Source organism: Lactuca saligna, chromosome 7 (genome assembly GCF_052625555.1).
Source record: "Lactuca saligna cultivar CGN05327 chromosome 7, ASM5262555v1, whole genome shotgun sequence".
Classification (NCBI taxonomy): domain Eukaryota; kingdom Viridiplantae; phylum Streptophyta; class Magnoliopsida; order Asterales; family Asteraceae; genus Lactuca; species Lactuca saligna.
In genome coordinates, this window is record NC_136423.1 from 150,322,916 (window position 1) to 150,338,362 (window position 15,447).

The 15,447-nt window shown below is 34.6% G+C and overlaps 2 protein-coding genes across 2 annotated transcripts; one reads left to right on the forward strand and one right to left on the reverse strand.

Moving 5' to 3' along the window:
• Positions 1-320: 320 nt before the first annotated feature.
• On the forward strand, positions 321-1,855 carry LOC145004807 (Papain family cysteine protease). Its single transcript, XM_078963807.1, has 4 exons — positions 321-840; positions 950-1,069; positions 1,146-1,392; positions 1,485-1,855. Exons 1-4 carry the CDS (start codon positions 397-399, stop codon positions 1,754-1,756), a joined length of 1,083 nt encoding a protein of 360 aa, XP_078819933.1. The 5' UTR covers positions 321-396; the 3' UTR covers positions 1,757-1,855.
• On the reverse strand, positions 1,823-7,197 carry LOC145004806 (V-type proton ATPase subunit a2-like). The gene is made up of 16 exons (XM_078963806.1): positions 6,904-7,197; positions 6,201-6,245; positions 5,983-6,105; positions 5,797-5,904; positions 5,586-5,696; positions 5,326-5,499; positions 5,099-5,236; positions 4,895-5,002; positions 4,696-4,803; positions 4,449-4,597; positions 3,329-3,643; positions 3,034-3,240; positions 2,677-2,944; positions 2,411-2,598; positions 2,264-2,323; positions 1,823-2,178 (listed from the first exon to the last, which is right to left on the reverse strand). Exons 1-16 carry the CDS (start codon positions 7,054-7,056, stop codon positions 1,974-1,976), a joined length of 2,460 nt encoding a protein of 819 aa, XP_078819932.1. The 5' UTR covers positions 7,057-7,197; the 3' UTR covers positions 1,823-1,973.
• Positions 7,198-15,447: the final 8,250 nt, after the last annotated feature.

Genomic DNA, 15,447 nt, shown 5'->3' on the forward strand with positions numbered 1-15,447 from the left:
TTAAGAATCATATTTTTATTATTTTTGTTTGGTTTTGTATAACCAAAAATAATATTTTATCATGAAAAAAAAAAACTAAATGGTGTTAATGATATATTAGATTATTATCATTGTTTTCTTTTCATAATAAAAAAAAATCTTGATATTTAATAAAAATCCATATAATTGCCCGAAATGTCTTTTCCCGCTTTATTCTTTGGATTCGGGTCGGTCCAATACTAAGCGGCAAGAATAACCGAGCCAACAAGCAAGCTCCACCAATGAAACACATCCACGTGTCTTATTCTTATTGGCTGTTTTCAAGCAACCTTCTTCCTATTCATTCGACGGCGAACAATCGGTACATGAAATTGAAATCGAAGAACCGCAACAAAACACTCCGACATTCAACACATTATGGGTCACCGGCTCTTTCTCCTCCTCTCCTGTTCTCTTCTCGCCGTTGCCTCTTTGGTCGCCGGAGACGACGCCTTCATCCGTCAGGTGGTCGACGACCGAGTCCAGTCGTTGAACACGGAGGAGCATCTGCATCACTTCGGTGTCTTCAAGCGAAAATTCGGTAAATCATACGCGTCACAGGAAGAACATGATTACAGGTTCACTGTCTTCAAAACTAACCTCCGCCGCGCAAAGCGTCACCAGAAGCTTGATCCATCGGCGGTCCATGGCATCACTCAATTCTCCGACATGACACCATCGGAATTCCGAAAGCATCTCGGACTGAGATCTCGTCTCAGGTTCCCGGCGGACGCCAGCGAGGCTCCGATCCTTCCGACAAACGATCTTCCCGATGATTTCGATTGGAGAGATCATGGTGCAGTCACCAATGTGAAGAATCAGGTACTCCGATTTACGCAATCAGTATATCGATACTCTGTTTCTAATTTGTTTCCGTAATGCAAATTGCAAAATTCGAGGTTGATGTTACAAATGATGAGTGTTAAATTAGGGTTCGTGTGGGTCATGCTGGTCGTTTAGTACAACTGGAGCACTCGAAGGTGCTAATTTCCTTGCTACAGGGAAGCTTGAAAGCCTTAGTGAACAGCAACTTGTTGATTGTGACCATGAGGTTTGATTCGATTATTACTTTATCACTCTATGTCAATTTCTGTTATTGTAGTGATTGAAACTTGTGTCAAGTGTAGTGTGATCCAGAAGAAAAGGATTCATGTGATTCAGGATGCGACGGAGGTCTGATGAACAGTGCTTTTGAGTACACTTTGAAAGCCGGTGGGCTTATGAGGGAAGAAGACTATCCTTACACAGGAAGTGCTAGTGGAAGATGTAAATTTGATAAAAACAAGATTGTAGCATCTGTGAGTAATTTCAGTGTGGTGTCCCTTGATGAAGATCAGATTGCTGCTAATCTTGTGAAAGATGGTCCTCTTGCTGGTATGCATCTTTTTTCTTTGATTTTAAGTTTTGCCTAATGAATTGATTCTTTAATAACTTCTTTTGTTCTTAAAAATTGTGTTCATATGCAGTGGCTATCAATGCGGTTTATATGCAGACATATATCGGGGGAGTGTCATGCCCATATGTGTGCTCAAAAAGGCTAGACCATGGTGTACTAATGGTTGGTTATGGTGCTTCTGGATACTCCCCAATAAGAAGGAAGGAAAAACCATACTGGATCATTAAGAACTCATGGGGACCAAATTGGGGAGAAAACGGATATTACAAAATCTGTAAAGGTCCTAATGTTTGTGGTGTTGATTCCATGGTCTCCACAGTCGTTGCAGTTGCCCAACACTAACATTCTGCAAACCTACTAAACATATTTCTAATTTCTAATAATTTATTTTTATGTACCAATACTTAATTAACATAAATAACAATCTCACATTCACACCTCTTTATTATTGTTGATAGATAGTAGTAGCAAACAATACATTATAATTTATAAATAAATAAATAAAGTATAAAGTATAAAGTACGTGGTGATTTGTAAAGAGTGTGAAATAATTAAACAATCATTCATCCTCATCACCGAGTAACATGAAGGAGAAAGGATGGAATTTGTACCCATCTCCTTCATAGAACTTGTTTTGAAACTCCACCCAGTGAAGTCTTAATGCGTGTAGAAAGGCACTAAGAGTTTCCATCACTAGCAACACACCAACCGTTGCAAAAATAAACACTAGAATTCCAATGCCAAGAATTATCACATTATTGTACCTTCACATGTTTGTAAAAAGGTATAGTTAGGCCATTAAGTCATTTTATCCAGATTAAAAAAAAAAAGCAAGTGGAGTTAACTTACCCCCAAGCAAGAAGAAGAACCTTCTCATAGAACACGGTTGACAACTCCGAATGTGCCAAACTGAAAGATAACTTATAATTCATTAGACTCGAGATTATTATTACATAAACAGTAGTGAGTGAAGAAAGGGTATTATAGTCATTTCACCTGAGTGCCCATAGACGAAGGTAAGAAGCTGTATTTGACACGGCCCCGAGTACAAATTCTATAGTATGAATAAGTTGATGAACAAACACTTCACTAAACTCAAATTCTTCATGTGAATCATGATTTGCCTCCACTTGTAATGATTGATCTTCTCCTTCAAGTGGCGTGTAGGACTCCCCTTGGTGTGTCTAAGGTTACAAAAAAACAAAATTCCATTAAAAAAATTTGAGTTTAAAAAAATAAAAAAAGAAAAGGAAAAAACATACCCTGTTGTATTGTGCTTTTAAAATGAAAGGCTTGGGAAGCAACATCCATGGGACAGCAACGAGAGACAATAGTAAGAGCACAAGTTGAACTGTTTTTTGATTTGCAAAAAGCTGATTTTCTCCAAGGTCATCAGTAGGACTAAGGAACATGTATATCATTATATGATATAAATCCGCCTTTGAACCAATGCACCACTTAAGAACAATAAGAAACGAAAGGTATCCAAACAACCCGTTCAAAAATATCATCTGAGGAATAAACTGAAACCTGAAAATTAAAAAAACAATTTAAAAAAAAAAAAAAAAAAAAATCATACATCGAGTAACGTTTTTACTATTTGAAGCAAACCAACTAACCAGATATTTACAGGGTTCTTGAAGTACAACGCGTTAAAAAAACTCATTATTATCCCAAGGTTCATTTGCGCTACACCAATAAGAATCGACATTTTCATCTTCAAAGAATTTAGAAACGGAAGTTCACTCCGACTCCCGTGCCAAGCGGGGTCCACACCAAACGGGTACGTGTCCCTCCCCTTTATCAAACCAATAGTGGTAGCTTCACTACAAAACGATTCAATAACTTTTAAAATACAATTCATTTTTAAAAAAATATATATATATATATATTATTATTTATTTATTTTTATACCTGCAAGAAGTATCACGGCATACATAAGCTGAAGGGCTAAACAACTCAAATGGAACTGAGAAAAACTCGTTGTAGATTAAGCCGGTGTAGATTGAGAAGAGTGACATGAGCAATATAACGTAGCGTCCTCCAAATGTCATTTCCATAATGTCTCCAAGCTTCTGAGTTGAATATTTTTTCTCTTTGAAGATTAAAAATAAAGCTGCTAGCAATATGCATATTCCGTGGCCCCAATCACCAAACATTACAGCAAACAGAAATGGGAATGTGACAACAGTGTATACTCCAGGGTTTGCTTCTTGGTATTTTGCAACCCTGCATAGCACCGGATTAAAACTCTTGGTAATGAGAATACAAGTAAATTACATTTTTAGTCCTTGAATGTAGCTGATTTTTTTATTTTTGGTCCTTGTTCCAAGTAAAATGACTTGGGGACTAAATACGTTACAAGTTACAACAACCTCAAACGACTAAATTTGCAAGACAAGTTTTTAGGATCGAAATTGCAAAAATCAGTTCTACCTGGGGACCAAAAATGTAATTTACTAAGCCTAAGTAAAACTTTTGTTTGATTAAGTTACATTTTTGGTACCCGAGTATTGCTATTTTTTCAATTCTTGTCCCAAAAAAATTCTCTTGCGATTTTGGTCCTTTTTTGAGATTTTTGTAACGTTTACAAGTAAAAATCACTCTATATTAGGGACCAAAATTGAAAAATCAGTTCTACCTGGGGACCAAAAACGTAATTTACTCAACATAAGTAAAACTTTTAGTTGATTAAATTACATTTTTTGGTACCCGAGTATTGCTATTTTTTCAATTCTCGTCCCAAAAAGTTTTCTCATGCAATTTTGGTCCTTATTTAAGATATCTGTAACATTTTTGGTCCCTGTTCCAAGTAAAATTATATATTTGGGACCAAAATTGCAAAAATCAGGTATACTTGGGGACCAAAAAGTCATTTAACTTCAAACATGAACAAAAATACGTTACAAGAACTTCAAAAAAGGAACAAAATTGTAAGAGAAAACATAATGGGACCAAAATTACAAAAACCAGCTATACTAAGGGACCAAAAATGTAATTTACTCTAGCTATTCACATAATTTATGATTCTCACCCATATGCATCAACAATTGTTTGAAAGGATTCAGTGAATTTGTTTGTTCTAAAAAAGGTTGGAGGCAATTCTTTTGTGTGTAAAATTCGGAATATAGCACCAACTTGTGAGTTAGAGTCTATAGTTGCACGAGCCAATGCATCTTGAATCTATAAAAAAAAGGGTAATAATATTAGGGTTAAATGCAAGAAATAGTAATTTACTACTTTTATTTATTTATATAAGTAAAAAATAGAAATATAAATACCTGTTCAGTTGCGTATATTGGACTCCACCCTTCAGCCACAAGACACTTTTTTGTTACATCAATGCTGAGCATGTTTAGAGTGTGATAGATAGATTTCTCTTTTCGCACCTTAAAAAATTTAAAGAAAATATAGATTAAGAAAAATTTTATCTACAAGGGTTAAATGGAATTTAAAAAAAAAAAAAAAGACAACACATACCAAAAGATTCCACCTTTCATATTGTTCTCCTATTGTTTGTAACAAATTTCCACGATGCAAAAGTCCAGCATCTATTGTTCTCTTCAGCTCAGATGTCCTTCCAGATACCTAAAAAAAAATTATAATTATAATAAAAAAATTCAGTTATTGACTTATTGTAAGTTGTAACAATAATAATTGAGAAAAACGTTGAATAATGTATACCTCAGTTATTGTTTGTTGTTGTTTGCTTAAATCTTCCACAAAAGGGTAACGATTTGCTCCAAAAGCTTCACATATTTTAAGAACTTTGCTTTTTGCTCTTTCTCCAGAATAAAAAACCAAAAATACATTTTTCTCAACCTGTATAGTGGTAAATAAGTAAGAACTAAGAACTAGATTTGATTAATAAACAATATGGAATGAATAATAACAAGAAGGGTATTATCGACCTTTTCTCCAGAGCTAGGATCAACAACAGCTTCTTCAACAGTAGATTGCCTTAAAAAGACATTACCCCTTGTAGCACGAAATAGAATTCTTTCAAAAGCCATGGATTTTCCTTTAGCCACAAGCCCAGCAAGAACCCCTAGTTTCACTTGTTTCCCTTGCTCACTTTTTGAATCCTGCAAAAATTAATTATTTAAATCAATTCATAACAAAAAATTAAAAGAAATAATGAAATATAAAAGATTGGTGTCATGATTTGTACTTGATCTGTTAGAAGAGGAGTTTCCAAAGATTCTTCAGGGGTATTATCGGATGAAAGTTCTCTTTGTTGAGCTACAACACTGCTTTCTGCTGTCCTGAAAAACTCGCCAGCCTGGCAAATTATTTGAACATTAAGGGTATTTTTGGTAATTGGTATATGATCAAATGGAAGAAAGAAAAAAAAAAAAAAGTAGTTCCATACTTCCATATACCTTCTGTAAGACAAGCTTATATTCCACAAGCTCATTATAACCACGCTGCAACTTTTCACTATTTGCATTTACTTCAATCAATTCAGCTTCAAGATCTCCAAGTTTTATCTAAAAAATGACACATATGAGCCTCATTGAGGATTTTATTTTTTTTTTTGGTGGATTTTTATTAAAAGTCATATATACCTCAAGATCATCCAGATTGATATCACCTTGTGCCTCGGTTTTTGGGGTGGGTGTAAGACCTGCCTTTGACATTTGATCTTTGAAGTAACGCAATTTTCGTGCCATTTCTCCACATCTTTTGATCTTCAGAATTGAAAAAGATTTAAAGCATTGTCTTATTAATAAAAAAAAGTTCAAGAAGTAACTAAAAGAGAGATGGATTAACTAAAGAAAATCACCTGTCCAGCATATGTTCTTTGAAAAGGGCTTTTTTCTGCATTCAGCTGCAACACCAGATGGGAGTAATGTTAAAGAAGGAATCAAAATAACAAATTAGATAACAATCAGGAAGATCTCTTAGCTTATAAAAACTAGCACTTTATATAGTATTTAAGCCTTTTTTTCATACATAGCTAAGTTCTATATAAAAGTTTTGAACCACTGGAAATTGTAAAATCCTATGTTCCACAAAAAGGAGCTAATTTAGACCACTGTAAAGCCCTTGTTAAATCGACATTCAACAATATTCAAACTTCAGTTCTACAGCACCTTGATCTTGTCCCATGAGCAATTAAGTTCAGAGTACAGAATTAAAAACATATAAATTTGTTGGAACTAGAAATTATGCAGAGAGAAAACTAGTGTTGCTCAATCAATCTTCAATCCAGTGTAACTTTAAGCTAGAACAATCAAATTTCGTAAAAAAATGCAAATTTAAACCACCTTGAAGCCCTAAATTCAATAAATCAACAACATTTCAAACTCAGCTTAATAACATCTTGATCTTGTCCTATAAACGATTCGCTGCAGTATACGTCATTAAAATTATACTAATGATGCTAATACACCAAAAAAAAAAGATCCAATTTGAAGCACTCTTCATACTGATCACGAAATCACATAACAACAGCTACAGAGCAGAGATATAGAAAGAGTACATACATCTTTGAATTGAATGAGGCCGATATCTCCCAGGTAGGAGGCAGTCAAGTGAGCTGACTCAATAGGAATGATGATTTGTACCAAGTGCATCGGTTCTGAACGGAATAGATCCATCGGTGGACAACATCCTCCTCCGCCACCGTGGTCCGCCATCTGTCGCTGTTCGATTCCTCCCTCTTTGTTATCGTCGTCACCACCCTTCCGGATCGATCAGAGTGTCTGTGTCTGTCAGATAGTCTTATCGCTACAATATATTCACAGCAGCCACGTTATTTCGATTCGCTTTTGCTTTTCGGATTTTTTGGGGTTATTTTCTTTTTCTTTTTGTTATATTAGAAAAAAGATAAAGATTTTCCTATCGGGGGAGTTGACGATTTTGGTCGACTAATACAAAATTTAAAAACAAAATTATTTCCTGATTACTTTTTCCAATGATATAAATTATGAAATCATATAGGGTAAATAAACATTATTCCATTCAAAGGGGTAAATCATGTACCTTAGGGTTACGTATATAATTTTTTTTCCCTATAAAAAAAGAATGACAATTTTGATTGTCAAAAAAGTCTATTCTGGAATTTGTGAAAAACTGTAAAAAAAAAAATACATGGTCCAAGGTCCTGTTTCGGCTGGGATGATATAAAAAGGGAAAATGATTTATAAGGGTAGATATGTTTTAAAATTGCTCAAAAAACATTATTTAAGTTCTATTTGTTCAAAAACATTATCTAAATAAGGTCTTTATACAGAAAATACCAACAAACTATTCATTTTGTTCAAATCTCACCGTGAAATAAGCGGCACTTTCAAGTGAGTAGATGAGTTGATATATTTTGCTGATTTGACATATTTAGGTGGTGAGTTGGCAATTATATACTCAACAAATTAAGAAATTCACGTCAATAAATAGATTTAGGGGGTGTTTGAATTAGTTTATTAGCTTATTTGTAGTAGGAATAAACAATAAGCAATAAGAGGGGATATACTTATTAAAATTAGTTTATTTCTAACACAATAAACTGAATTTTAAGGATTTTATCCAAACACTTAAACTTAGTTTATTTTGGTGAAAATAAACAATAAGCAATAAGCACCCTCTTTTTTTTCCTATCCAAACACCACTTAAGCATAAGCTCACAACTGATGAATACGACTCCTTGCATATGACTACTGTTGATCGAATTCTTCAAACTTTCAAGGCTTTTCCTGTAAATCGTTAAACTCCATCTCAAGCTCACCTATTTCCAAAAAAAGAGCAATGTTGATCATCGAAATCCTTGTTGTTGGGGGTACCCTTCTCAAATATGGATTTTATGGTGCCTTATATTGCTCTAGCAAGGTTCTTTTATGGTGTTGGACAATTTTGCCTCTCATTGTGCATTTTTATTCTTAGCTTCCCTTGCGTCTACAGTAAGGAAGTCCATGACATGTGGGCTTACAATATTTGCCACATGCATTGGTTAATTTCTTTTAAAAATGCAAGTAGGACCCATATTATTAGGTGAAGATATTTGAAGGATGACTTAAAAGAATACATGAAAAGCTATGTATCTCATATAAAAAATTGATGCTTCTAATGCAAACCTAAATGCTCCTCAAATGGGATAAAAGGAATCAAAAGGGCATAATTGTCATTTACTCACTGTTATGCCCTTTTTCTATTTTTCATTTTTAATATTAAGTTATTGTACTATGCACAATATATTCAATTATGGATAAACTCTTGAATTCTCAAATTACATTGAAGTGATAATAAGAAATGAAAGTAAGATGTAATGGGAAGGTTGTTTAGTAGCAACATTAATTGTCATTTATTATTGTCATGTTTCTTCATGTACATAAAGCAAGAAGGTTTCATTTCAACGGTGGCCGAAGCAATCACCTCAGCAGTTGAAAATTTAAATTGCTCATGTCATATTAAAAGGGTATTCTTGTCTTTTTTTTCTTCTTTTGGAATCAACATTCTTTTTCATAAATGGTATAAAGGGTATAAAATGAATTATTATTATTTTTCTGTTTTTGGTTATAACATGCTAGAACCGGTGCTATGAGTGCTACAAAAATGCCTTAATAAACCAATTTCAAGAATAGCAATGTAATCTCAATCTTAAACTAAACAGATTAATCTGGGAATATTTTAGAAGGAAAAAAAGCAAAGGGTTAGGATCAATTTGATCAACAAATGCAGTTATGTCATAAAGGAGGCTACATGGGTAACTTAAGAATATATCAAATTCAATTCCCTTTTATCATATTCCAGTTAAGCAAAGGAAAAAACCACCAATAATAAGAAAATTATTACAAATATATAGGAAATGTTTTGTATATAATAGTAAAGGAAAATATCACTTCCATATAAACAAAGTTAGTACTTTGATTATCTTTAATACAATTTAAGAAATCTCAACTTTTCAATACACAAATGACTTGCAATTCATGTTTCCTGTAAGTTATATCCATTCTCCAAATTGTATGCATATGACACATCACTTTATCTAATTTTAGTTAACATACATGGCAAGTTTAATATGTCATAAGTGCAATGCTTCAATAAGGGTATTTTTGTCACAGATGAGGCTGTTATAATTGGTTCTATCAAGAAATGGTACTTTCAATCTTAAAATCTTAAACTAAACAGATTGATCTGGGAATATTTAAGCAAAAAAAGCAAATGGTAAATAGGGGTAATTTGGTCAAAATGTGTAATTATGTCACATTGAGGTTGCAGGGGCAATTGATTGGTTGTAAAAATCAATTTAAAGTCTTTAATCAGCTGAGGAGGAAAGGAAAATCGATCGGATGGGGAGGAATGGAAAATCGATCGACTGTAAAAATCGATTTGAGTAGAGGAGGGTTGATCGATCGAACCCAAGATCAAATCCTAGAGAGCTTGTATCGCTTCTGTGCTTCACTCCCCCTTAAACCAATTAAGCATCTGATTCCTTTCCCTTAATCCACGTAATAACTCCATGTCACCATTTATTTTACTTAATTATTTTTTACCGGAATAAATTTTTCTTTACCTACATATGTCGGTTAGTAATGGGTGGAATTTGAACAAAACATAAACTTCTGTAACACCTAGTTCCTGGAATGTACTTGAAAAACAATTCATTTATTTTGCAAAGGGACTCGACGAGTTGGAGGCCCCAAACTCGTCGTGTGGGAACGGAATTTGGACGCGGGACGTGAAGCCTACTCGACCATTCGAAAGCCTCAACTCGACGAGTAGGGCTGCCAGAGCGAAACCCTAATTTACAGGGTTTTGCACCCTATTTAAGCACTTTAACCTCCAAAGGGTGGCCTCATTTGCAGCCTTCGTCGTCCCAAACCCTAGCCAAGAAACCCTAATCCGTTTTTTTTAGATTTTTGAGCCATCCTTTGTGATTTTGAAGCTTGTGAAGGAAGAAGAGACTTAAGGAAGGAGCAAAGAAGTGAAGGAAAAGAGCATATCCAAAAGTAGTGCTTCAATTATGGTTTGCCTAAGGTATCAAGCTCTCACCTTGCTTATTGACTATATAGGTCTAGTTTAAGGTCTTTTTCTCCATGTTTTGGTTCAATAATGATAACCTTTGGGATTTTGATGTCCCCTGGGAAAGAACCTTGATATGGGCATATTTAGTTATAAAATTCATGCATTATCTTAATACTTTATGTTGATTTTATCTCATTTAATGAACAAAAGGTGCTTAATTAGTTTAGAATCTCATTTTTCAGCAATAATGACATGCTCGGAAGGAAAATGAAGCGGAACTAGCGATTGGTGACTTGGATCTTGGATTTTGAAGAAAGAAGGATGTTTCTGGACAACTTGACCCCTCGTCAGTGTTTTGGCCATATCTCATGAACCGTAACTCCGATTGACAAGATTCAAAATGTTCTGAAAACTAGACACAATTTCAGACGACTTTCGTTTTTTGAGAAAATTCTGATTCCAAATGGACTCGGCGAGTAGGACATCAACTCGGCGAGTTGGTCAGAAGTTTTGTGATTCTGGACGCGCTAACTTGCCGTACACGGGTTTAAGTGACGGACTCGCCGAGTAGGTCATTGGACTCGCCGAGTAGACCCTGTTTTGTGAAAATCTATATAAAGAGACTTTCAGATCGATGCCCTAGCATATAGATGAACCCTTGGAGGCCAATTGTCAACTAAAGGTGCTGCTGGAGCGTGGGAAGCAAGGGAATCAACCCTACAGTCAATTTTAAGGAGAATCAAGTCAAAATCAAGTTTACTCTTACCTAATCTCTTGTTTGAACTATGTTTTTACCAATTGATTTCATTTTTGTGCTTGCATCTGCTGTAATCATGAGCTAAAAACTCATAACTTCTGTTTAGGTAGATGAATTTGTGAACATGGATTAATTATTTGATTAGGATTAATTTTAATTGGTGATTATGTTTTCTTAAGCTTGTTAAAGAACCTTATGTGTTAACAATAACTATTCTTCTATTAATAAATCAGTAATTAAGTTGTATGAACATCTCTTAGTTGCTAATTGCATATGATTTACGTGACCACATAGTTGTATGTCTAGGAATAACGAATGTGAAACTAGAATTAACTAGAAGATAGGTAAGATAATGTGTGAGCTTGTGTGATACACCATCAACAAGAGGTTAATTGAATAACCAATTTGATTAGCTAATTACAATTCTTTCTAAACCCGAATCAACAAACCAGGAAATTCATTAATTTAGACAACTGGCCATTGCTTGAATTAATTTGTTTTCTAAGGATTAGCTATAGCGAATGTGTATCTAATCACTTTAGTCGGTAACCAATGAAGAATTAATTCAATATATTTACCATAAAATCATCCATGGGAACAAATGATTCGAACCTAAACAGAAGGCCTTTTTAATCATTGAATTTAGTTGATCTTTGTTTTCTTAGCTGTTAGTTCCTTAGTTTGCGTGTTAGTAAAGTATTTAAGTTTCTAGTCTTGTAAAACTAGAGAAAACCCTTTTTTTACTTGTTTTATTTAGATAATATTAGCATTTATTTTAATTGTTTATCGTTCCCTGTGTTCGATACCCTACTTACCTAAACTAAATTGCTAATCGATAGGTACACTGCCTTTCGTGTGTTTGTCTTTGTGTTTAAGTTAGTAGGATTAAAACTAGTTCGTTTCACACACATCAAGTTTTTGACGCCGTTGTCGGGGAACGGTTCTAAATAGTTAATTTTATTTGCTAATTGTTATTATTTTTTTTATTTGTTGATTAATTTTTTTATTTAGTTTAATTTTTATTTTTATTTTTATTTATTATGTATTTTCCAAATCTCGATGCTTTTGATGCTTTTCTTGAGGAAGTAGTGCAGGAAATTGAGCAGGAAGATGAGGATTGTGACTCAGATGATGATTTGAAGAAATTTAGAAGATGGTTAGATAACTTCTTGACTAACAAACAAGAGAAATCTGAGTTACAAGAGCTATTGTTAAAAGATGAAGAATTTAATCCAGAAAGAGATTTGGAGGAGCTGGAAAGATTGTTGGCAGAGGGGTCAGACGAAGAACAAGAACAAGCTAAATTGCAGGAACCAACCCGTGGTTTGACCATTACCACGACATGGTCTCCTGTTCTTCCAGTTTGTGTTTCGAAGCATGGGGTGACGATTCCAACTTTGGAGAAAGTTCTAAATCATGATCCATTTATGATTAGTATCCAACTGGTTCCAACCCTTTTCAATATTCTTGGGTTTTATGAATTCAAGCTTGTTTGGCCAATTTTAGAAGAAAAGAGCCAATTTTTACAATTTGGTCCAAAGAAAATATTCAGTGCAACGGATGTATTGGCATTGAGTTTATTGGAAATTTATTAAGTTGGGAGTCCAGCTTAAGACTTGCACAAAAAGAAGCGCTTGCGGGAGGCAACCCGTCATTAGAGTTTGCTTTTCTTTTTCTTTTTTAAACTTCTAGTTTATTAGGGTAATTTAGGAATTTAATTTTGATGTTTGTTTTCCTTTTTCTATTACTTGTGTTTTGTTTTGATCTTTTCAGTTTGAAGCTTAGGATTGCATGTGAGAGTCTAGAGTCAAGGCGGACGGAGCGAGAAATTGAGTCTAGGCGAGAAAGGAAACGAAGTTTTGAGTCAAGCTATGAGTCCAATTGATAGAAGGGTTATAAAGTGTTTATTACCTAAAGAAAAATGAGGGAAATTATTAGTTTATATAACCCCCATATATCAGAAATGGACTTGGGCAGAATAAAAGTTTTGTCACACAGCAGTTTACTCACCGAGTGCATCTTATGGACTCGCTGAGTCCATGTGAAAATTCACAATTTTTCTGCCAGTTACGCTTCAACTCGGCGAGTCTACATACTTACTCGACGAGTCGCTCATTCTTCTTACTTTTGAGCTGAATATTTGATGACATTTGATATGGACATTGGTTCTATTCTTTGAAGATCATTTTCCGAGCATTTCCAAGAGTTTTTCCCTTATATTTGGAGCTTTTATAAAGGCTGTACCACACGAGATTTTGACACCCAAGACATGGATGAACTGTACCCATGTCTAAAGTCAATTAAAGATGGAGCTGAAGAGAATAGATATCAACCTCACCACTACTATCCCAGGGGAGTTTGTTCCAATTCTCTCCTTATTTTTATTGTTCTTTATCATGCATGATATGCAATGGGGACATTGCATAAATTAAGTGTGGGGTAGGGTGTTGGTTGGTTACACTAGTTAATTTTTAAATTTTTGCATTAAAATTGCTAGGGCTAATCTCTTGTTTGAACTATGTTTTTACCAATTGATTTCGTTTTTGTGCTTGTTTCTACTGTAATCATGAGCTAAAAACTCATAACTTCTGTTTAGGTAGATGAATTTGTGAACATGTATTAATTATTTGATTAGGATTAATTTTAATTGGTGATTATGTTTTATTAAGCTTGTTAAAGAAACTTATGTGTTAACAATAACTATTCTTCTATTAATAAATCAGTAATTAAGTTGTATGAACATCTCTTAGTTGCTAATTTCATATGATTTACGTGACCACATAGTTGTATGTCTAGGAATAACGAATGTGAAACTAGAATTAACTAGAAGATAGGTAAGATAATGTATGAGCTTGTGTGATACACCATCAACAATAGGTTAATTGAATAACCAATTTGATTAGCTAATTACAAGTCTTTCTAAACCTGAATCAACAAACTAGGAAATTCATTAATTTAGACAACTGGCCATTGCTTGAATTAATCTGTTTTCTAAGGATTAGCTATAGCGAATGTGTATCTAATCACTTTAGTCGGTAACCAATGAAGAATTAATTCAATATATTTACCATAAAATCATCCATGGGAACAAATGATTCGAACCTAAACAGAAGGCCTTTTTAATCATTGAATTTAGTTGATCTTTGTTTTCTTAGCTGTTAGTTCCTTAGTTTGCGTGTTAGTAAAGTATTTAAGTTTCTAGTCTTGTAAAACTAGAGAAAACCCTTTTTTTACTTGTTTTATTTAGATAATATTAGCATTTATTTTAATTGTTTACCGTTCCCTGTGTTCGATACCCTACTTACCTGAACTAAACTGCTAATCGATAGGTACACTGCCTTTCGTGTGTTTGTCTTTGTGTTTAAGTTAGTAGGATTAAAACTAGTTTGTTTAACACACATCAAACCTTCATATCTAGAGTCCTTGAGGGACTCCATGGCATAAAGGTGCCAACTTTATGGCCATGGGACTCCCATGCAACTTGTAGACCACCTTTTTGGATCTTTTAAGCTAAATAACCCATGCATGCAATGTAAGGTTGGTAACTTTACGTGATATATCATCTCTAGGGGACCATATCTATGGTTTGGAAGTGTTGGACTCAACAAAAAGTGACTTAATGGATGTAGACTATGGGGGACTCGGCGAGTTGTTCCTACAACTCGGCGAGTTGTTCATACAACTCGGCGAGTTGGTCATGGTACCCCAATCTTTTATGTTACTGAGTAAACTCATTAAGTCTAGGAGATAACTCAGTGAGTTGGCCATGGTTTTGAGTTATGAAGATTGAGAAGCTCGTGGAGTTCAAGGAGGAACTCGGAGAGTTGTGAGTGAAATGTCCCGACTCTGTTTGACGGGGAACTCGACAAGTTCATGAAAGAACTCGACGAGTAGGATCGAGATTTCCAGAGTTTCATGGATCAAGAACTCGACGAGTTGATGGACCAACTCGGTGAGTTGAGTCAACCAGGATGTTGACTTTTATGTTGACTTTGACCAAGGTTGGCCCTTAGAGGGTTATGAAGTACAAAATTGATGCTAGAGGGTAGTCCCATGTAAGGGTTGGGGCCCAATTTGGAAAATTAGGCCATTAGTAGGCTCTTATGGATTTTAGAGTTTTGGACTTGGGCCTTAGCTAAGTATCTTGTGGGTCAGGGGTAAAATGGTCACTTTACCCCAAGTATGGATTATGAATCACGGTTTAGGACCTAATTGCTAATTGGTTGATATTGTGGTATTCATAGCTCAAGGAGTTGCCAGGTCAGTAGTAAGGATTCCTTGCAGTGGACTTCAGCAGTACGAGGTAAGTTAC